This window comes from Cyprinodon tularosa, unplaced genomic scaffold (genome assembly GCF_016077235.1).
Source record: "Cyprinodon tularosa strain WSP-4 unplaced genomic scaffold, ASM1607723v1 ctg248, whole genome shotgun sequence".
In the NCBI taxonomy this organism is placed as follows: domain Eukaryota; kingdom Metazoa; phylum Chordata; class Actinopteri; order Cyprinodontiformes; family Cyprinodontidae; genus Cyprinodon; species Cyprinodon tularosa.
The window spans coordinates 749,078-773,224 of record NW_024038921.1 but is presented as its reverse complement, the minus strand read 5'-3'; the positions used below and the strand labels follow the sequence as shown (position 1 = coordinate 773,224).

The following is a 24,147-nucleotide window of genomic DNA, read 5'->3' as shown; positions in this document are numbered from 1 at the left end:
CAATAAGCGCAAAATTCAAAAATGCATGACCGAATGGCATAAGATGACATCTGGGAAAAATCGTTGGCCTAAAGGGGGCAGCTTTGATCCTTCGTGCTGTGATGAAGTTAAATAAAGATTGAGAAATAAAGAGAAAAAACGAGACCGGATGCTTTTGCATAAAAAACAGAGACATGCTGAACAGAGAGACATTCTGCAATATTTTAAAGTAGAACACCAAAGGAGCCCAACAGCCCCTGATTACACTGATCATAAGCCACCACCTTATCACCCAAGCGCAGCAGGTCAGTACCCAGTTGTGATAGAGTCAGGTAGCAAGGGAAAGATTACAGGACAACTTAAATTAGTTTTAGAAGAAGAAGAGGAAGAAACAGAAAAAGAAATGAGTAACACACAGCAGGGAGAGTATAGCTACAGAGGTGACTATGACGAATGGGATAAAACCCCAGAAGTAAAGAGAAAATCTACCCTTAGCCGTTCCCTACCCCCAGTACGTCGCAGACATTCACCATACCCAAGAGGCCCCACATGCCGCTCAGAGCCTAGGACCAAGTCAACATATAAAAGCCACTCAGATCCCAGGACCGAGTTATGTTTGGATGAAACCGAGTCACTGGCAGAAAAGATAGACAAGGACTTGGCAGAACTGACGGAAACATTTGTACAACTCGTCAACAGGGAGAAAGAGTTGGAAGAGAAAGCACAAAAGAGACAACTAAAGAATTTGAAAGAGACACTTGAAAAACAAAAGGAGAAGAAAAGACGAGATGAAGAGTTGGAAAAATTGAAGAGAATGGAAGCGGAGCAGCTTATAATAGAGGCCAAAACTGATTGCCCAGACCTGCCAAGCCCACGGACTTTGTCCCTGATCGGAGAAGCAGGAAGGAGAGGGGGAGAAGACATGGAATATGGGGAGGAAGGAGGTGATGTGTCTGAATGGGAGGACATTGAAGGCTCAGACATACAGCCGTCTACAAACCCATTCCATGAGGGGTTCAAGGAGGAAAGTAGGCTAGCAGCAAAAGAACGGAAGCCACTCATAGCTGAGTGTGACGTGGGGCTACAAATAGTAAAAAGTGGCCCTAACCCAATGGTGACCAGGTCCAAGACGCGACAGCAGAAGACAGGACAAAATCAAGGAGGGGCCTATATGGCTCCCTTGCTGTCTAAAGGACCTCATGACGACAGATACGTGCCATGGTCATTTATGGACATGATAACACTGGCTGGAAGGCTGACCCCATTGGCAGATGGTGCTGACAGGTGGATAGAAAAGCTGGAAGAAATCACTGGAGACATCAATCTTGCAGCTGGAGATATCAAGGCGCTGCTAATCAAGACAGCAGGACACTCAGCAGCCAGAGAAGTGTTTGACGAAGCCCAGCTTCCAAGGGTCATGACCTCACACCAGTACGACAAGATACCATTCAACCAAATAAGACCCAAAGTGTGGGCAGCCTTAAGGAACAAATACCCCACCTGCAGTGATCCAACTAAGCTGAGACAAGAATGCCTAAAGGATGATGAAAGCCCCGCCCAGTTTCTGCACAGGTTCCAACAGAAATGGAAAACAGAGACTGGAAGTGATGGGAATGAACTGAAAACATCTGGCCCTCTATTCAGAACCTACATCAGAGAGGCCATGCCCAAAGAAGTACAAGCCAAACTGGACGGAGTTGTGGGGCTCATGAAGATGGACTGGCCTCTGTTCTCTGAGCATGTTATACATTATGTGAACATGCATCGGGCCGAAAAACGGGCCTTTGAGGACCAAAGCAAGATGCTGGCCACCAAATTAACCCAGCTGCAGATTGGGGAATTGTCCAAAGCAAAGAAAGAGAAAGAGAAGCCCAAGCATCAAGCGGCACTGACTGTGGCTGCCACACCCCCAACTGAGGAAGCACCAACAGGGGAGGCAGTCGTACAAGCACCAGTGGTGTCTCCTGTCTTTCCTCCGCCCACACAGCAGATGCAATATCCAGCGCCGCCTGTGGGAGGAGCCTTGCCACAGCAGACCCAACCTCAACCAGTCCCTCCTATTCATGTGCATCTGAACCAAGGAGGAGGTCCCCAACAAGCAACGTTCGGAAGGGGACGAGGGGGGCCACCCATGAGGGGAAGATGGAGGGGACCACAAGGAGCCCCAAGAAGGCCCCCTCAAGGCCAATACCAGCAGATGGCACAGGCAGATCCAGACATGGGACAACAGCGTGTGAGAATGCAATGCTGGGGATGTGGACAAGTTGGACACATGCAAAGAGACTGCCCCACTAACCCATGGATGGGACCTCAGCCCCCTACTGCTGGACCAGCCACCTATGGAACGGGACAGGACATGTACTGGCTATAGGGGTGCCCAGAGAAACCTGATGAAGAGGCCATTCTACCTGTATTAACCCAACGTCCACAAACAGAACCCCGCATTGATGTCACAATATATGACAGCCATCATCGCTTCATGATTGATACAGGAGCGGCCTACTCCTGTATAGGAAAAAGTGGAATTGGCCTGCCTCTCTCAGCATCAAAGATTCGAACAGTAGGTTTCTCTGGGAAAACCCAAATAATACCCATGACTGAGCCAGTTCCCATGATCATAGGTGAAAAGACTGTGTATGCACCACTACTTTACTCAGAAGATACGCCCATAAATCTGCTGGGTAGAGATGTGCTGTGCCAGCTCAATGCAAAAATTAAATGTACCCCTAATGGAATTTCTTTTGAAGCAACAGACAAGAATGAAGCCTACATGATGCCAATGGGCCTGCAAAAGACCCCCCAGATAACAAGTCATGAGCCAGAAGACCAAGTATTTTGGCTGAAACTCACATCACCAACCTCCTTCCTCCAACTGGAGTGGGAAACATGGAGACCCCTGATAATGAATCACTACGAGAAATCTAAAGAACCTTTTCTTCCTCTCCATTGTACCATGTTTTATGACAAAGGCAAAACACACGAAGACTACGAGAAAAGCTGGGATGAAGACATAAACAACAAAACAACTGTCATCCAATACGCTGACATAGTGGTTGGACCACAAGAAGCTGCAGCTGTTGTCACATTTCCTGATAAAGATGTAGCAGAATGGTTCCAGGTTGCCAACTCAGCACCACATGTCACATTACTGATTGCAGACCAGTATGAATCACATGACCTAGGACCTATGGTTCAAAAAGCCAAGCAAGTCACTGAATGGATTGCTACAGCATGGGATTGCATTAGCATGTCAAAAGATGGACTGTTTTTTAAGATTTCATATTCACAGGCTGATGAAGTAATTGCAGAACACATTAAAGTTCCTGGGAAAAGACAAATGGCAGTGGCTGCAGAACATGAATCCCTATTAGAACAAGTCCCAGAGCAGGTGTGGTCTAAAAGTAAGACAGATGTAGGATTAGTAAAATCAGCAGACCCCATCAAATTCACCATCAAACCAAATGCTAAATTGCCCTTCCAAAGACAGTACCCACTTAAACGAGAGGCAGTAGAAGGAATACAGCCCATCATTACAGGATTAGAAACAGCAGGAGTTCTTAAACCAACAGTAAGCCCCTGTAACACCCCAATTTTTCCCATTAGAAAGCCCAACAGTAATGACTATAGATTAGTCCATGATCTAAGATTGATTAATGCTATTGTAGCAGAAGAGATACCAGTAGTACCCGACCCACACACACTACTGAGTAATATACCCCCAGGTACCAAATGGTTTACTGTGATTGATCTGTGTTCTGCATTTTTCAGTGTACCGGTCCATCCAGATTCCCAGTATTTGTTTGCATTTACGTACAAAGGCCAACAATATACATATTCACGATTACCACAGGGTTTTGTACACTCTGTACACTCACCATCAATTTTCAATCGTGTACTGGCGAATGACTTAAATCACCTTGACATACCATCTACAATGTTGATGTATGTTGATGATATTCTGATTTGTTCTGCTTCTAAAGAGCAGAGTGAGAGAGACTCCATTACAGTGTTGACTGCTTTGTCAGAAGGAGGACACAAAGTAAGTAAACAAAAATTGCAATTCTGCCAGCAAACAGTGGAGTATCTCAGCAGGCAACTTAGTGGGGACAAGAGGTGTATTGCACCGTCCCAACTCGAAGCCATAACTCAAATGCCCAAACCTCAGACTGTTGGTCACATGTTGTCTTTCCTTGGCATGGCAGGTTACAGCAGACCGTGGGTGTGTGATTATGCCATTAAAACGGCTCCACTGAGAGCGCTGATCAAAGCCGCAGGTCAAGGACACCAGTCAGCCCAATTACAATGGACAGATGAGGCAGAGGGTGCGTTCCAGCTGCTGAAACAAGATCTCCAAACTGCTCCTGCTCTGGCCAATCCAGATTATGGCAAACCATTCCATCTCTATGTGGCTGAGCGACAAGGGTATGCATGTGCAGTATTGATGCAAGACACCCCCACAGGTAAACAGCCAATTTCTTATTACAGCACAAAATTAGATGGTGTCGAAGAAGGTCTGCCTCCCTGCTACCAGGGTTTGGCAGCAGCAGCCTTCGCCTACAAAAAGGCCTCAGTTATTACTAGGGCTGCAACAACGAATCGATAAAATCGATAAAAATCGACTTTTAAAAGCGTTGGCAACGAATTTAATCATCGATTAGTTGTGTCGCGCGATTAATGCGTCATCCGCCGCCGTCATCCGGGGGAAGAAAAAAAAATATGACGGAGCGAGTCAGCGCCGCAGTTGCAGTGTTGCCAACTCAGCGACTTTTCAGACCCCTCCAGCGACTATTTTTCAAAAAAGCGACTGGCGACAAATCTGGCGACTTTTTACGGTGTCACTGGCGGCTTTTGCCTGCCGTGGGGCGCCTCCCCCATCCCAACCCCTTTCTCCCTCTCCCACAGGAATCCCTCTCAGCGCGGCAGTCAGAGTCAGAGCCGCAGGATTTTAGTGAGGAGTTTACCCTCAGCGTCCAGACTGCAAATGAAGCGCGCATGCGCCGGGATTGACGGCGCAAATTGATCACAATAATTAAAATAGCCTGCGCTTTGTAAAGTGAAAAAAGTCGTAACATGCAACTTTTGTAAAAACAAATGAACATGGCACGGAAGCACCACTGTTATGACGCAGCACCTGAAAAGAAAACACGTTGGAGCCTTCAATGGCAGTGAAGAGAGCTGATCAGCAGGATGAGTAACCATGTTTGTTTCATTTTAAAGAGGGGAAACGTAACGTTAGTTTCTCAGTTCGCTCATCTGATGCTTTCCTTACCTTGTTAGTAGGTTACAGACAGTGATAAGGTTGGCTACTTATTTTACTTTTAATTTCATTTAAATTTGGTTAAGCAGCGTTTATATTTTCTTTATAAATAAATTAACTTGCAAATTATGAGGGCAAGGCTTTTAAAGTTTAAATCTTCTGGCAAAGATAAAGAAAAGAAGATTCTGCAATTTATGGAAGTAAAGCAGAACAAAATCCAGCAAGATCAGTAATATGTCAATTAATTATCTGCCACATTCCCATGTAAATATCTGTCTTTGGAGGATGTGTTTTTTTACCACCCCTAGTTCTCTCATTTTTATTCCAAATACAATTTATAATTAGAATCACAGGGCTATTTTTATCTCTATGGTTCAGTATTTTCTCAAGTAGCAACTTTAACTGCTATACTTTCCTGTCTTAAAAGGCAGAACTCTTCTAGTCTAAAAAAAACTCATTTGTTGAAATGGGGGGACCTATTGTTTGAACCCCTTAGGGGCTTTAAAAAACAAAAATGCCTGTCTCTTTTTGCGCTTTATGAAACAAAGTAGCCTATATTTTGTGGATGTACAGCTACATTTCTCATGTAAGTTTGCGTAGTTTTTACACAAACATTTATTTTTCATATTGCACCAGTACAGTTAATGAGCAACCTGTACTTGTGTGCTTGTTTGTTCTGTCTAAAATGTTTATTTTGGAATAAAGAAGTTAATATAAAAATTTTTTTTTGTCCGATTCATCGATTAATCGAAAAAATAATCGGCCGATTCATCGATTTTTAAAATAATCGTTAGTTGCAGCCCTAGTTATTACTATGGGCCACCCTGTTATTCTGTACACATCACATCAATTACATGCACTGCTCACCAGTCCACGCTTCGTGATAACCCAAGCTTGTCGAACAGGTTATGAAGTTCTACTTTCAGGACCTGATTTAACAATACAACGTTGTACCACCATTAACCCAGCCACAAGAATGGTATTGCCCACTGAAGGTGAGCCCCATGATTGTCTCCAGGAGACGGACACCTTCATGAAGGTAAGGGAGGACTTATACAATCATCCAATCCCATCTGATCTGACGCTGTTCGTAGACGGATCATGCGTCAGAGGTGACACAGGGAATAGAGCTGGATATGGAATAGTCCAACTATTCCCGATGGGACCTTTACCAAGGTACAATCGATGAGCCTAGATCAACCTTGCTCTGCCCAATTGGCAGAGATAAAAGCATTAACAGCTGCATGTAAATTGGCTACTGGTAAAAGAGTGACAATCTATACTGACAGTGCATATGGATATGGGGTATGCCATATAAACGCTAGCATCTGGAAACAACGAGGGTTTGTTAGAACAGATGGCACCCCAGTGACACATGGGCAAGCAGTAGTAGAGTTAATAAAAGCTATGCAACTTCCATCTGCGTTAGCTATTGTAAAATGTGCGGCTCATCAGACAGCAAAAACACCTATTGCCATTGGTAATAACTTAGCAGATGAGGCAGCTAAAGAAGCCACAGGTTCAGCAGTGCAGGGACCAATGGTCCACGTAGCTGAGTGCGAACCCATTACTAATTTGTCCTCATTAATAGAAGCCCAAAATAACGTATCTGAAGCAGAGAAACGCCTATGGGTACAAAGGGGGGCGGCTCGGTTAACACACCCCCACGCTGGGTTGTGGCGTAGTTCTCGAGGACATTTTGTACTACCGTTGTCCTTACTACCGACAGCCATTAAAATAATGCATGGACCTGATCATTGTTCACGAGCCCAAGTTGTTCAAAAGTTACAGGCAGTCTGGTGGTCACCGTATATGACACCTATGGTAGACAGAGAACTGGCCTTATGCCCACATTGCCCTAAGTACAATGTGCGTAAAATGTTTACTCAACCCTTAGCACATATCCCCATGCCAGACGGTCCGTTCCGCCATCTGATGATGGATTACGTTGACATGATAACTCGGGTTCAGGGAAAGAGGTATATGTTGGTGGTTGTTTGTAGGTTTAGCAGATGGGTGGAAGCATGTCCCACTGCTAATAATGACCACAAAGCAGCAGCACGGTTTTTGTGTAAAGAAGTTTTTCCCAGATTTGGCATGCCTGACACAATATCATCTGATAACGGACCACATTTTGTTTCACAGGTGATCCAGCAAATGTTTAAACTGTTGTGCATAAAACAAAAGTTTGGTTGTGTGTATCATCCCCAGTCACAGGGATCCGTGGAACGAGCCAACGGCATCCTGAAATCAAAGATTGCTAAGATAATAGCTGACAGCGACAACCGTTTGACTTGGGTGGACGCCTTGCCTGTTGCATTAATGGCAATGCGTTCTCAAACTAACCGCATAACCCATCTTACTCCTCATGAAATGCTTACAGGTCGACCAATGCCTCTCCCACAGGTTCGAGGACCCCAGCTGGAGGAGATCTCCCTAGCACAGCTTGAGCGTGAAATGGGGGACTACCTCAGGTCCTTAACCCGCATTCACAGGCTTATATTTCAACAGCTGAAAGCAGCTTACAGCCATGACGAGACACACATTCCAGTGGATGTCAGGGACGTTCAAGTTGGTGACAGTGTGATCATACGAGTCTTTAGACGTCAGTGGAACGAGCCTCGTAGGGAAGGCCCCTTTAAAGTTGTGCTTACCACTCCTACTGCCCTGAAAGTTGAAGGTAAGCCCTTCTGGTTTCACAAAAACCACTGCACCAGGCATCGGCCTCCAGACCCACCTGGCTTTGATCCAGGACCGACGGGCTCTGCGCATGCTGACAGGGCAGCAACAAGTCTCCCTCCGCAGCACCCCTCCACTAGTTCACAAACTTTAGATGTTGCACCGGTGTCGGGCACTGATGCATCCCCACTCCCCTCATCGTCAGGCGTCCAAAGACGTTCGGCCCGCTTGGCAGCTCGCCAATCGCCAGGGTCAGGGGACTCTGAGGATGACAGTGTTCATTCTTATGCTTCCCATCCACCTTCTGATTCTGGTGGCAATGATGATGATCCTTCTGCCACTCCGACTTCTTCTGGGTCTGACCCGGATCCATCTGTCGTTCAGGCACTGGACGAACTTCTTTCTTCTGACCCACCAGATGCTGGTGGAGTCCTGTCCCCTTCACATCCCTCACCTGCACCTTCCCCTCTCATCCCCTCCCTTTCCCCTTCCTCCTCCTGAGCAGGTGGGCCGGCGATCCACTCGATCCCGCCCACCCCATCGCCGTCTGGGCATCTCCCGTATGCGCCTTCTCCAGACTTTGACTAACTTTCTGGTTGTGTTAACCCTTTGTGGGTTAACAAGGGGGGATCTTATTAAAATTAATACTAACAGTGCACACACACACTTAATGCGTCACACACAAACATGTGCACTAGCAATGGTAACACTAGCTACTAACCAAGGGGTAATCAGTAATAATGATGGAGAGAATACACTATATTGCCAAAAGTATTTGCTCACCCATCCAAATTATTGGAATCAGGTGTTCCAATCACTTCCATGGCCACAGGTGTATAAATTCAAGCACCTAGGCATGCAGACTGTTTTTACAAACATTTGTGAAAGAATGGGTCGCTCTCAGGAGCTCAGTGAATTCCAGCGTGGAACTGTGATAGGATGCCACCTGTGCAACAAATCCAGTCGTGAAATTTCCTCGCTCCTAAATATTCCACAGTCAACTGTCAGCTGTATTATAAGAAAATGGAAGTGTTTGGGAACGACAGCAACTCAGCCACGAAGTGGTAGGCCACGTAAACTGACGGAGCGGGGTCAGCGGATGCTGACGCGCATAGTGCGAAGAGGTCGCCAACTTTCTGCAGAGTCAATCACTACAGACCTCCAAACTTCATGTGGCCTTCAGATTAGCTCAAGAACAGTGCGCAGAGAGCTTCATGGAATGGGTTTCCATGGTCGAGCAGCTGCATCCAAGCCATACATCACCAAGTGCAATGCAAAGCGTCGGATGCGGTGGTGTAAAGCACGCCGCCACTGGACTCTAGAGCAGTGGAGACGCGTTCTCTGGAGTGACGAATCGCGCTTCTCCATCTGGCAATCTGATGGACGGGTCTGGGTTTTGCGGTTGCCAGGAGAACGGTACTTGTCTGACTGCATTGTGCCAAGTGTAAAGTTTGGTGGAGGGGGGATTATGGTGTGGGGTTGTTTTTCAGGAGCTGGGCTTGGCCCCTTAGTTCCAGTGAAAGGAACTCTGAATGCTTCAGCATACCAAGACATTTTGGACAATTCCATGCTCCCAACTTTGTGGGAACAGTTTGGAGCTGGCCCCTTCCTCTTCCAACATGACTGTGCACCAGTGCACAAAGCAAGGTCCATAAAGACATGGATGACAGAGTCTGGTGTGGATGAACTTGACTGGCCTGCACAGAGTCCTGACCTCAACCCGATAGAACACCTTTGGGATGAATTAGAGCGGAGACTGAGAGCCAGGCCTTCTCGTCCAACATCAGTGTGCGACCTCACAAATGCGCTTCTGGAAGAATGGTCAAAAATTCCCATAAACACACTCCTAAACCTTGTGGACAGCCTTCCCAGAAGAGTTGAAGCTGTTCTAGCTGCAAAGGGTGGACCGACGTCATATTGAACCCTATGGATTAGGAACGGGATGTCACTTAAGCTCATATGTGAGTCAAGGCAGGTGAGCAAATACTTTTGGCAATATAGTGTATATCACTAATGCATGTGCAAATCAAAGGATATGATTATGTAATGTCTGAAGAAATTTTAGGAAAATCAATGGGGAAACATTGGCTTGGAATTCCACGGAGCATGGACTGCCGTGAGGATGGGATGGTGATCATTGAGGTAAGATGCAAAATGAACATATGCCAAAACACATTAACAGAACAGGTAATGACAGTAGGAAGAGCGCATAGAGTGGTAAAATTGGTAAACAGAAGGCAGAAAAGAGATCTAGACAAATTAAAGACTGCACACTGGGAGACCAATATGTTCCAACAATGGATTCAGTACTCTGTCCAGGCAATGTTCAAAGCCAAAAAACGCCCTAAAAATGATTGTATAGCCTGCTATAATGCTAAAAAATTACCAGCCCTTCAGATTATTCCTGGAAGTAAAATAGGCGACTGCCCAGATGTAACGGAGTGCTTTGCTCATTGTGCCATGCAGATGGCTGGAGGTCTTGCGTCATTGTCAAGAGACCACACAATATGCCCCAGAGCGCTGAACTCCTCAATAAATGATGTAATGAGTACTTTCTCCCTACCACCAGTAGTACAAAAACCAGCTGAACTGATTTTTCCGTTTTGTACAGCCCGAGGGCAAGAGCTGGAAAAAGTGACTAATAGATCCTCTAGACAGATGTGGACAACGGATAGACTGGTGACATGTAGTAATAGAACGTGGTACCCACCAACAGCAAATGGGAACCTCACCTACCACATTAAGTTTTGTAAAACAAGTCCCAATGCCACCATACGCTGTGAACAAGTAGTACCAGATGGGGGACATGTCATCTATGAGTTCCAACCAGTGTATCTCAGTACCGAATACTGAGCCTGGCGAAGGGATCTGTCCCTTTAGGTGACATCTTTTGGATGTGTCATAATGAGACACAAATGTTGGCCACATTACCCCCTCAGTGGGAAGGCATCTGTGCACCAGTAATGCTAACAGGACAACTCAAACTAATAGTAAATAACCCAATAGGAATTAACGAAACATCTAATGAGATACCCAACCGTGTTAAAAGAAGTACTCCCACTAAACATGAGTGGAAGACATCAGATGAGGTATATATTTCTTGGGATCAGGTCCCATATGGAGTACCTGAAGGACAGGTTGCCATAGGGAGTGATTGGATAAAAAGCGGAAGAGGGATGGGTGCAATACCAATCTGGGGAAACGTCGCCAATGCACAGTACATAGCCCGAAATAGTAGATGGGTGAATCTCCTATGGTATAATCAACAAAGATTTATAAACTTTACAATAAAGGGCCTGGATTTGGTAAAGGATCAATTGCATGCAACTTTACTAATGGTTCTACAACATAGGTTCGTGCTGGAATCCCGCATGGCTGGGGACCAAGGAATATGTGATTATATAGGGGAAGATTGTTGTACTTTAATCCCCATGCACACAGATGTTAACGGCAGCCTCACGGGAGTCCTACAGGAAATGAAACGCATGAGAGATGAACATGTACTGCAGTCTAATTGGAACACACAGTTGAAGGGATTCTGGGATTGGTTTAATAAGCTTGGATGGGGAAAATATCTTAAGGCAGCAGGACTGATTCTAGGGGCAGTAATATTGATCCTATTGATAGTTATTTGTTGTATCATACCCCTTGTTCGGGGACTGGTCTCAAGACTTGTTGTAAGTGTAACTGGTCAGTTCCTGATTGTAGAGATACAATTGGACCAAGTAATGTAGGGCACAGCCATGATCACATCCCACCCTCACCAGGTACGTGCATTTCTTTAATAACACAATTGTATATATGTATATTAATTTGTATAACATAGACTCATATACTTACTCACGTAGCTGTAGTAATTTGCATGCTGACTTATCCATAGATTTAGAGTTAATATGCCTCATGATGGAATCTAAGACTGCCTTATTATGTCTCCAAATGCAGATTAATTGACAATGGCGGAAGCTTCTGAGGAAGGTTATTACCCCAAGGAATGGCTAGAGAATAATAGAGAGGGATACTTCACACAGGCGTCAGTAGGCACACAAGTAGAGGAGGCTGCAGGCCCCTATGTTCCCAACAGGCAGCCAGAAGATCCGGCAGGGGGGCCAGAAGTCGCACCTTCGGAGTGGAACAGACCCCCAATGACACCCAGAAGGCAGCCAGATGATCAACATCCATCACCTACAGGGAAGCCACTGTCCAACCCGCAATCGCCAGGGGCCCTGCAGATCGACACCAGCCCAAGCTACAACCTCACCGACCTCTCCAAACGGGTGGTGCATGAAGAAATCGTTGACTGGCCCCAGGAGATGCCAGGCACATCAGGCATGCGGCTGAAGCCCAACGAGACTAGGCCTCCCCCTCCGTGCTCATGGAAGTACGACCTCTTCGCGGGCATATCTTTCAGCAAGGAGGAATATCAGCACCTCGCAGGGTTTTTTGCTCACCCAATGCATACCTATCGCTCCGCTTTCGATCTGGCACCTGAGGTCAAATCCATGACCACCGCGGTGTATTCAAAGATGATGAAAGGTCTGAAGTCTTACACCTCACGCTGACCCATAGAAGCTATTCGCCGCAGCACATACAAAGCCAAGGAAAAAGGGAAGGTGCAGCGTTTGACCCGAGAAAATCAGACGCTGAAAAATGAACTGGAGGAGGCACGAAACTCCATCATCGCGTTAAAAGGAAAGCTGCTGCAGATGAGCGATCATGGGCGTGTGGCTACTGCCACCACATTGCTGCAGCTATCGGGGCCACGTTATTAGTAGTCTCAACACCATCGCCGTATTGGATATAACGGACAATACTGATTAATGTTGATTATCAATACCCATGTTAAAAATAATCTACAAATTAATTGTGTATAATACATGTGACAGTACAAGTACTGTGCAGGAGAGTGCCACATGGTTACTCCTATGTTGGTTGTAATGACGGTCCATTGACCATTGGATGATGTGTTTGCCTGGCATAGTCCGGGCCTGATGAAGCTTTTTGTTTGTTTATTTATGGGTGTGAAAGACCACCTATGCAGGGGATAAATGCAGTGACCTCGTAACACAAGATGCTGCTTGGGCATTGGTATTTGCCTCTGCTGAAGAAAACAGAATTAGAAAACCTTTTTACAAAAAAAGTAAGCAATGGGGACGGATCCTCTTAAGGGAGCCAAGAGGGGGATCCCTCTTTGTTTTTGTAAATTCTGTTTTCCGCATTTTATCAGTTTAACATTTACTCAGACTGCACCACATCTTATCTTGCTCACTTCAACTATATGGTGTGTGTTTAGTCTCACGTGTGGTTTGGTGTGCACATTATATAACCATTTGTTACTTGTGTGAGTTCACATTTAACCCATTTAGGCCTAAAACGCCTGGAAAAAACACCTTAAAAACCTATGGCCGATTTTAAAAAATACCCCTAAAACCTGAAGTTTTTCTGTAAATTCAGCAACTGTGTCAACGCCTAGTAAATTATTGATATCTCAGCTTCTGTAGCAGATAGAACTCAAAATATATTTTATCTTTGAAATTCTTCCCAAAAAAAAAGTGAAAAGCAGTAATAAAAAAATAAAAAATTCAACCTTTATTTTTTCCATATGTGATCATGTCTTCATTGAGAATGTGCAATATAAAACGTTTTTAAAATAAAGAACAAACATTACATAAATAACTATCTGATGATTACTTATTAACAGTATTATTATGCATAATAATGCATATGTCTGTGTTATAAATTGCATACAACTTACCTCCAGATGGCCACAAATCTGTCCCGGGACATATTTTGGGGGAACTGCGTCCTGAAGAGAGGTTTACTCTGTCGCCAATAATCTCTTCGTACTGGCAACACAAGAAGTCCTATGCCCATACACAGCCCAATAAATGTCTTCATCTCCGTCACAGTCACGGGTGACCACTTTGCCATCTTTGCTCTTGTTGGAGTTTGGTTTGTTTGGTCACTGTACCTATTCGTCTCGGTAACAAGATGCATCCAAAGTTCTTCATTAAAAATATGCTCAAATGCCTGCAGCGGTGTGGTGTCTGCAGGCAAATCAACTTTCACTCCAGGTGTGCGGTTGAAAACACTCCGTGCATTGCGGTGGTAGTTCGATTGGTTCAGCGCGTTCAAAGTCATCATTTTCATCTATACCGTCATCAAAGCCGACACACTCCTCAAAATCACTGCCTTCCGACATCTCTTCTCTGTCAAACTCCTCCATGTTTGCTTGAAAAAAACTTCTTTCTTCTTGCTTGACTTATATGCTCTCCCGGCGTCAATGGTAGAATTACGCAACAGCGCCCCCGGCTTGAATGGTAGAAATGCGGTAATGCTTTCCCGGCCTAAATGGGTTAAGGTGTTTTAGATTAGTCATCACCTATATAAGCACTAAGTTGATCCTTTTAGGATCAAAGGGGGGAAATGTTGTGTATTAATCTGCACCAATGATTGGAATAAAATATAGTTTAAAGTTGTTTTCACGAATACTTTTGTAAAACAGACATTCAAGGCCAAGATGAGAAAAGCAGAGCAGTGTGTGTGTGTAACTCTGCACCTGGCCCTGGAAGTTTGGGATCTGCAGGAGAATGCAGGGTACAGGCTCTTTAGTGATAAGAAGCATACTCATTAAAAATGAGTTATTTGACATATCAAGGTTGCCCAGTTCAGATAAGCTTAGCCAAGCTAATTGTGATGGATAGAGTTGTCATCTTCAAAATGCACTGTGCAGTACTGGTCCTAGAAAGGGTGATGTTTTATTGGAACAAGGAACGCACAGGTGCCACCTGGGTCAGGCTGACCTGGCTTGTAATATTATGGTCCTAAATCACATGGGAAGAGAGGCTTAGTTTTGACATATTGTTGATTAAATTGTCATAAGTTTCTGATTTAATGTCACTAAATGTCAACATGATTTGCAAAGAAATGTCACAATAACCTGTAACGAAGACTGTTGATTAAATATATAAAAAATATGCTTTGAAAGGGGTTTTCCACTGATAAGATAAAAATAATTTGTTTTACCCGAAGAAAAACACCTGGAATGATGTAAACAAAAGGAGGGGCTTGGGGGAGGAGCCCCAAGCCCAGTGAAATGTATAAAAGAGGGCTGTTTTCACCATTTGTTCAGTTGTTGTTGCTGATGCTCACCGGTGACCAGCTCCGTGTGGATGTGTTGTAATAAACACCCTGGACGTGGACTCAGCTGCCTCTGCCTGATTTTTGAATCTTTGTTTGAGACTTTTTCTGCTTTTTAAGAACTTTGAATTTTTATAAAACCTAGCTTCAATTTTAAGTCGTTAAGAAGAGATAAAAGACGACAATCTCAAACAAAGGGATCAGAAGAAACATTCAAAGATTTCTTCACTTATTTTTGATCCTTCAAAGTAATCTATTGGCATCCTTCAAAGCTATGAGAACTTCATCTAGACAAACTGTTTGGTAAAGTGTATCTTTAGTATATGTAATCAGGCTTGGACCGGGAACGATTTTTGGCCCTGGCCTTTTTTACCATCTACACCTGCCGAATTATGGACCCCCGATACCGTCACCCCCCGAAAAAAAAACAAAAAAACAGAAGCACAGTCAAACGCGTGCGTCTCAAATGTTAAACAAATGTGACATACAATGCATCACACGACAACCATTACCAAGACTTCTACAATGCGGTTTTACTGGCTTTGGTTATTAACACGGATGCCACAGTGACTGCTGCTGCGTAACGTCCACACTTGCACGAAGCCAGCCAGACACCCACCCAGACATACTAGGTCTACAACCTAAGCCCAAGTATTATAAAAACACCAAAATAAAACACTACATTAAAGGGGCATACAGGCAGTTCTTCAAAAATGAATCCATGAAAGCTCAGCGGTATGTCAGCATTCACTGTGAGTCTAGGTGGCGTGTGGGCAATGAAATGGAATAATGTAAACTGATGCAAAATCCCATCATGCACCGCAACATATTTTTGCAAAATATTCTAACATATTTTCGCCAAATATAAGAGGAATGTCATAGTTTGATTTAAATAAAGCATTTTAGTTTTCTTATAATTTAGTTTGTTGCAAGGATTTTACAGTTTGAAGAAATATAAAATTATACCGCATGCCAACCATCACAGGATGTGCATATATGTATGTATATATATATATATATATATATATATATATATATATATATATATATATATATATACTGCATGCATCATTTAGACAGTTAATATTGTATTACTTCTTGAGCTCCTTGAGTTATTTACTGTCACAAATAGGTGCTTTGGCCAGAGATTAAGTGTTGGGGCTGGTATGATTCAAGGTGGGCCGGCCCTCGCACGCTGAAATTAGGACCGGCCCACCGGGCAAATGCCCGTTATCACAGATTACCAGTCGGAGCCTGTATGTAACCTCACTTTGAGGTACCATAACCCTAATCAAATTAGCAAATATAAACATTTTGGTTATGGCTCAGCTTTCTGACTGTAACCCGAAACAATTCCCTACGGTTCTTTGGAAAACACAGAAAAGGCTTGAATAATTGAAGATTTAGGACTTTCTCAGCTTCTTTCTGCAACTAAATCAGATGCTGCACAGCTAAAGGATATCAAACTTGCAAATAACTTTTATTGCACAAACATCATAAATGTTGCAAAAAAAACAAAACTTGAAAACTGCCTGAGAGCTCAGGGACTATTTTTTAGTTTGGCATTAAATCCACTAAGGAAACAAGGTTAACATAACTGGAGTTATATTTATGTACTGGGGCATAGTGCAGTAGCAGGTTAGGGGGGGGTTCAAACACTTAGCATGGACACCAGCAAAGGACAAGCCTCTCTTACCTATTGGGGAGTTACTATTCCACTATGACCACTTCAAACAGTAGGAAAACTAGCTGATCAGGGCAGATAAACACAGCCAATCAACCCCTGGCCTGACCACAGACACCACAGGGTAACCCCTCATCTCTCCCACATCCGCTGCAGCTCGTGTATTTTGCTGAGCTGGAATCTCCCCATGGCAAACCCCTGAGCAGTCTCACACCTCTCAGTTCCACTCCAGAGGAAATACGTGCACACACACATTCAGTTGAAAAGGTCATTCTTCTTTGTTTCTTTTAAAAGTGTGAAAAATAAACATATCTCTGCGTCTCTGCAATGTGAAACTGAAACATGCTTGAAGCAGAGGGGAACGACACAAAGAGATGGTGTTTGCTCTGCACACAGAAACTGAGGCTGAATTAAAAAGCGTCTGGTCCCTCAATTTCATGTCATCTGACCTACTTTTTATTAAACAAAGTTGTTCAATTATTATTTTTTTTGCCTTGGCCTGTTTGAAAAGCAGCTGTGAGGCTAACTGGGTGGATGAAAATGAAAATAAAAATTTACTGTTAGTTATAACACAGAAGGCTTGCACTGTTTTGACTAAAACCCCAGTGTGATGGAGCCGTGTTAGGCAGACCTCCTAGGAGGAAGAAGAAGCCTTCCATGTTTCCCGAGTCGTCCTGTCTATTACATAACCCAGAGTGCAGCAAGTTTGGCTGCTAATCACCTGCCTGACATTTAGGAGGGAAGGAGGGCCTATCAATGACGCAGAAAAATGCAGATGAAACTATCTTAGCTATTTATTAGGTTGGAAAAGTTATTAGATTCTTCGCAATACCCATGCACAGTGCTTCCAGAAAGTATTTAAATTTTTTTGTAGTTTGTTTGATAACAACCTAAAAAAATATATACTTTTTTAACCCACATTTATAATGTGCATGGAAAAAGATAGAAGTGTGTATTGCATTTATGTTTAAGCCCCTATTATTTTTAAAGTGTAAAGTGTAACACTTAGAAAAGTGTTGCAACATGGAGGTGGCAGCATCATGCTGTGGGAATTTTTATCTCCAGTAGGGGCATAGAAGCCACCCACACTTGATCAAATGATGCAGAGAAATTTAAGCTTTACGAATAGTTTTTGCAGTCCAAATACACACGCACCAGAATAAAACACTATTTTATTTTAAACACCTGAAAGACCAGCAGGGGAGACAAAACCTGAATTTGTATTTTTATATTACACCCACGGAAACACTCATAACAAACTTATTTAGCTTTTTACAAACTGGGATGTGTTGCCTTGCGCCACACTAAGCTTTGATGTAGATTGGTGCAACACTTGATGGGAAAGACTCCTCTGTCCCACACCCAAAGCTGGCTTTATACACACAGGTGTGCACACACTACCACACATGCAACAAGTGGGTAAACAGCTCCTCCACACCGTTATTGGCAATTACTGGTGAAGGTCGGGCTTCAGCGGTAGGGCTGAGTTCCAGGAAAAAAAAGCCTGGTTCTTATGTAACCTCAGCCCAGAGTTGGCAGGCACCCAGGAATCGTGCAGCTTGCAGGAAAGGGAAACTAGGACACAGCCTCAATGACTGCAACAGTCCCTCGCATTCACTACTTTCAGGCATAGTTAAGACATGAACGCAGTCACAGTGCCCCCTACTGGCTCTTTAAGGGGGCAGAGAGGAAACACCAGGCACAAAGATGGGTTTTCTGTAAAAGCACATATATTCACAGAACAAAATTAGGACATGGGTTTTATGTTTTTATTTTCGTTACTGTTATTTATGAAGAAACACCCATTGGGTTATAAGATAATGTGCGAATGCAAGAGACCAACCTGCAACACCTGGGAAATGTATTCTTGCCTCTTGGGCATGAATATTTTGCCTCGTTAATGGATTTTATTTGGGTTTTATAAAAATACAAAATAGTGTGTAATTGTGAGGTGGTAGGAAAATGATGCACGGTTTGCAAATTGATTGGTAACAAAACCTAATTCTGAAAAGTGTGAAGTGCTTTTGTATTTGACACAAAATGAATAGCACCTCAGAGCAAAGCTTTCACATTTTTACCATAGACTGATTTTAATCCTGGACTTGGACCATGTTAACATGAGAATCCACTTTGATGTAAACCCTTCAATGATCCTCCGGCTGTATTTTTAGGCTATATTTGACGTCATAGTTCTTTCCAAAAACTTTGACTAACTTCCCTGTCCCTGAAGAGGAACATGATCTCCATAGCCTTATGCTGCCACCACCATGTTTCTCTTCTCACCACATGCTAACTGTGTCTGCTACATGTATCCTTCTAAAAAACTGTAAATGCTTCAAATTCTTCCAACAGAGGTTCCCATCTAGCCTGACGTAGTCCTACTCAATTCTAGTCAGAATATGAGTCTGATACTGCTCCATAGAGCTGTGATTATGGGGCGTGTTTTGAACGGACCAGGAAAAAAAATGCCTCTGCACTCAATTGGATAGACCTACAACCAATAAGAGCAACGGAGTGCGTGACGTATGTTAAGCCAGGCATAGTTGTTGTCAACAAAAATCAAAGCGTGCAGTTGCGCGCCTAGAATAAGAAGATGAGCCGTGATCGCGTTTCTCTTTTCCTCTTTTAAAATTAATTTGCTGTCGATATCTTCTAGAACAGACCTAATAGCAGAATCTACTCACCTAAACTCTCCGGCGGCAGCCATTGTTGTTGTCGCCCAAGCGCGCTTTGGTCACGTGGTTGATTACGTTACTGTTGATCATCTGTCCATCATCGTATAAAGCCCGCCCTGACAATTTGATTGGACCGCCAGAGGGTGGGCGATCATACTCGCGCTACTATGGAGTAGAGCCAGACCGAACTTCCCGACCTCAAACCTTGTGGGCGGGACTAAGTTCGGAATGGCACCCAGGCTAGTTCCCATCAGCCACTCTTCAATAAATACTAGACTGTTGACAGATTTGCCCACCAGAATAGTTGATATTTGCAGTTATCCTAAGGCCCTGGGCTGACTCTCTGACTAATGCTCTTTTATCTTAACTTCCCATGCTCTTCTTTATGTTGCTGTGCTATGTATTATCCCCATGAGGCGGTCTGTAAATGTTTTCTTTTTTCAGTTGAGACTGGATTTGGGGAATCAGTTGCATGGGACAAGGGCCCCGCGTCATCCACCCCTTAAACCTGCTCCTGTTTGGTTTACTGAGTTCATCTTAACTCCAGTCTGGATTTTTATTAATAATGGTTTTGCACTATTTACAGTCACACATTTCCATACATTCCGTCATTCCTAAAAGTCGGATGGTAACGGTTTCATTTACAGTACATCAAAAACCATTTAATAACATTGTAAACAACATAGCAAGTTACACTATATCCCTAGGTAACAAGAAACACTTTATGGAGAATTTTTGGTAAGTGCTGTGGTTCAAGTCAGACTTCCTAAATGTAAAAAAGTTATTACCAGGTAAGTCATCCATTTCACCTTTAGAATAAGTTGATTGTTATTATCTAGTAAAATGCAGTTTTCTGTTGGCATATAACAGAAAACCAAACCTAGAAAACAGCAAGCCAATCTTCTTAACTAAACTCTTATTTTTATGTGACCTGAGTTCAGTTTTAGAATGCTTTAGTTACTTGATCATAAGTTACACTTTACTTTGTAAGCCATTGGTAGGTGGTGACCAATAATACCATATTGACCATATTTTCATTTGGGAAAACCAGGACACCTTGGAGCGGGGGGCGGCGGCGGGGGGGATCTCTGTTCCCATGCATAGAGATATCTGTGGCATGCACTCAATTAACATAGGCCTACGTAATCCTACAATAACATGATATTTACAGTTGATTTATTAAAAAATGATTTTCAGTAAAAGTCAACAGCAATAACTCCAATAACAAATGATAATTTTATTCAAAATGTATTTATTACATTACCGTTTGTCTCGACCTGGTCTGAAAGCGGGGAAACTCTTTTGTAAATCGTCGGTAAACATACATTTGCGCATTTGCATGTTGTTGGCGTACTGACAGCCACGCTACTTATATTCTGATTAAGAACGGCTGCCCGCACTGGCGCGGCTCAGGGGTTACGTCACACGCAGCGCCATGCGCAGTGCCCTAGTGCCTGTAAATTTAATGGTCCAATGGAGGTAATTTAAAAAAACAGGACATTTCCTCACTTTCTAAAAAAAAAAACGGGACGCCCGGGACAGGACGTGAAATACGGACATGTCCTGGGAAATACGGACGTTTGGTCACCCTACAATAATAGAAACTGTTATGTGGTAACCTAATGGGAACTACCCACCAACAGTTACATGGTAACATACAATTGTAATAATTACATGCAGGTAATTACTTTCAAATGATACAACTTAATTTTGGGTTAATTACCAAATAATGTTTTTTTTGTTACCAAGTAATATATTGTGACTTGCTATGATATTACCATGTTATTACATGGTTATTGATGTACTGTAAAAGAGAGCGTTACCACGGACTCAAAGAAAATAGTTTTGGTTTATTCTAATAGGCTACCTGTTCTAAATGGTGCCACTTACTGTTTTGTCCCTTAATTGCACTTTTTAAGCTTCGAAATTGCTACCTATAAAATCCCAATGGTAGCAACATTACAACATGGTAAGTAGATTTGAATACTCGTGCAAGGCACTGGGTATTCTAAAAACGCACAATAAAGTTTTTTAGCGTGAGCTATGTAGAAGTGTCCCATATTTTAAGGCTAAGTTATGCAACTACCTTTTCGTGGCTTATATGTTTTGATCTAAACAGTGATCTTATTATGTTATTCTTATACATTTTCCTAAGGTTCACATTTGTGTGACAATTTTTTCTAGAATCTTTTTGCTGCTGCAAACACCAAAATTTCCCCATTGTGGGACAATAAAGGGATTTTCTATTGTATTGTATTTTATTTCTATTCTATTCAAAACAAAGCTGAAGAGAAATATACTCTTGCGTATTTATGAATTGAATCATTAAAATATGAAAAAAAGATATAAAGAGCATTTGAAAGGTAAAAAAAAAACCTCATTGGGTTTTTTTGGGATTTACTGAGTCACTTTGTCCTTCAGTTGACTTTCAGACCTACAGGTAGAAAAATTTGGTGAAGTATGACTGACCTGATCACTTTTTCAGTAAACACAAAATATAATTAAAATTACCCATGCCAGGGTGTCAATATTAAGATGCATGCATCACTTTTCAAATTAGATCTACATCAAAAATATTGTGGAGCAAAACCTTTTCAGCAAACTTAGTTGAAAAAAGGGGTTTTGATAAATAAAGAAAAGAATGAACTTGCTTTTATGCCATTTGTTCCTGAATCAGTCCTGAACACGTTTTAAATCAACTTACCTTAGAAATCTAAATGTCAAGCTCAACAAAGTGTTTTATTTCATTTTCATATGGTAAACAGTTTTAGAAGAGTTCAGACATGTCAACCGCCAATTAGAAGACAGTGAACAGACACTAATGCACCACTACCACCTGTCACAGATACAAAGTGCTTCACCTTAATGTTTTAAATAACCCAACCATACTAAGCAGCATGCATGTCAGTCACAGCACACATCTACCACCTCCTCAGTTAGTCTGCACAGTTTTTTTTTGTTTGTAAAGGCTGCAGCAGGTGTCAATAACAGAACTGCTCTGCCCCATATTTGCTACCATCTGTGCCCAGAGTACCCCCCACAAGCATCAGCAGCACCACAGCAACACCAGCTGCTACCGTGCAGTTACACAACAACTAAAGATGTTGCACAGACACAACAGACAGCGGCTCAGGGAAACGAGGGCATGACTTAAAGAAAAAGAGAGACAACCTTAGGCATTTCCATTTCATCATCAAAGGCCCTGAGCTGAAAGAGAACAGAAGGTTTAAGGTTTATTCATTAACAATGCAAGAAGAAGAAATTCAAGCTGTCAATCAAACGGCATGGTGTGACTGCTGAGTGAGTTAAGGATTGCTGAAATGGTGCAAAGAAAGGTTGAGATTTGGATATTACCAAGTAAAAGTCACTATTTCCAAAATATGAACTGCTAATGAGATACTTTCTTCATTTTTTGGGTTTTATAATCCTACACTTATATAACACTTTATGCAACTGTTTACTGCTTGATATTACTTCTGTGCAGGAGAAATTGTTGTCATTTAGGTATGCATTCTATTCATTCTTAGGGCACAATCTATAAAGAACCCAGAATCTATTAAAGTGAATCTAATCACCGAAACATAGCAATATACAAAATACAGCTTAAAGATTCACCTATACACCGATCAGCCATAACATTATGACCATTGCTTGGTAGCATAGAAAAACCCTTCAATTACCTCAGACTTAACTAGACACTGTTGTATGGGTGACAGTGGATGCAGTTTAGAGTATTCATAACTTAAAAATAATCAAACAGATGCAAATTGCAGTTGGCAGCTAAATAATATGCAAAGATAATGACTGATTTTATAATAGGCTTCCAGGATTATAAGGGCGGATGCAGTAAAGCAGCTCAGCTAAATTTTTTTCACAATCACACATCTACACACACATCTTTGAAACTTGGACATATCTCAACATGTCTGCTTGTAGCTCTTTTGCAGCTGCATATTTATGTAGATGCGTTCCCTACATAGCTGATGCATATCAAAGATGGATTATCCTTATGATCAGTGGATAATCAACATACCTGGAATTGAAATGGTTTCTAAATTCAAAGTGACCACGAAAAAAGCCCTACAGATGTGCTCCTTTTTACTTGCAAACTGAAACCCTGGTGCAGTTGGTAGCACTGCTAACAAGAAAATTCCGGGTTTGAATCTTTCTGCATGTTTGCATGTTCTCCCTGAGCATGTGTGGGTTCTCTCTGGGTACTGCTGCTTCCTCCCATAGTCCAAAAACATGACTGTTAATTGGATTCTCGAAATTCTCCTTAGGTGCGTGTGTTTGTGTTAATGGTTGTTTGTCCTGTTTGTCTCTGTGTTGCCCTGTGATGGACTGGCAATCTGTCCAGAGTGGACCCCGCCTCTCGCCCGTAGATAGCTGGCACCAGCACCCCTCGTGTCCCTACTTGGGATAAAGCGTGACGGAAAATGGATGGATGGATGTCACGAACTTGAGGATGAAACATCCTGTCTACTGTTGCGTCAAGCCTCAGTATCTGCTACCTGTGGGGATGCAGTTGGCCAGAAGGTAGAAAAAAATGCAGAGGATTTATTGGAAATTCGTTTGTGGGATCCATCACATCCCTGCCTACTACACCATGTTGTCCAGCCCCTGCCCTCATGGACACCAGCCTCCGCCATCTAGAACTATGGACACCGTTGCATAAGCAACCGGTTAAACACCATGTTTTGCATTTCGGCCGTTGCCTGGTGTCACCCCACTGGTTT

The 24,147-nt window shown here is 42.9% G+C and overlaps 1 protein-coding gene across 4 annotated transcripts in view; it reads right to left on the bottom strand.

The window, feature by feature from the left end:
- Nucleotides 1-24,147, bottom strand: part of LOC119785392 (inositol 1,4,5-trisphosphate receptor type 1-like) — a 144,388-nt gene that overhangs the window by 55,991 nt on the left and 64,250 nt on the right. Inside the window, exon 29 of one of the 4 annotated variants that reach the window (XM_038288020.1) lies at nt 22,583-22,618. The exons of the other annotated variants lie outside the window; for them this stretch is intronic. Within the exon in view, the coding sequence (XP_038143948.1) occupies nt 22,583-22,618 (36 nt within the window). The remainder of the gene's footprint in view (nt 1-22,582; nt 22,619-24,147) is intronic. 4 annotated transcript variants of the gene reach the window in all.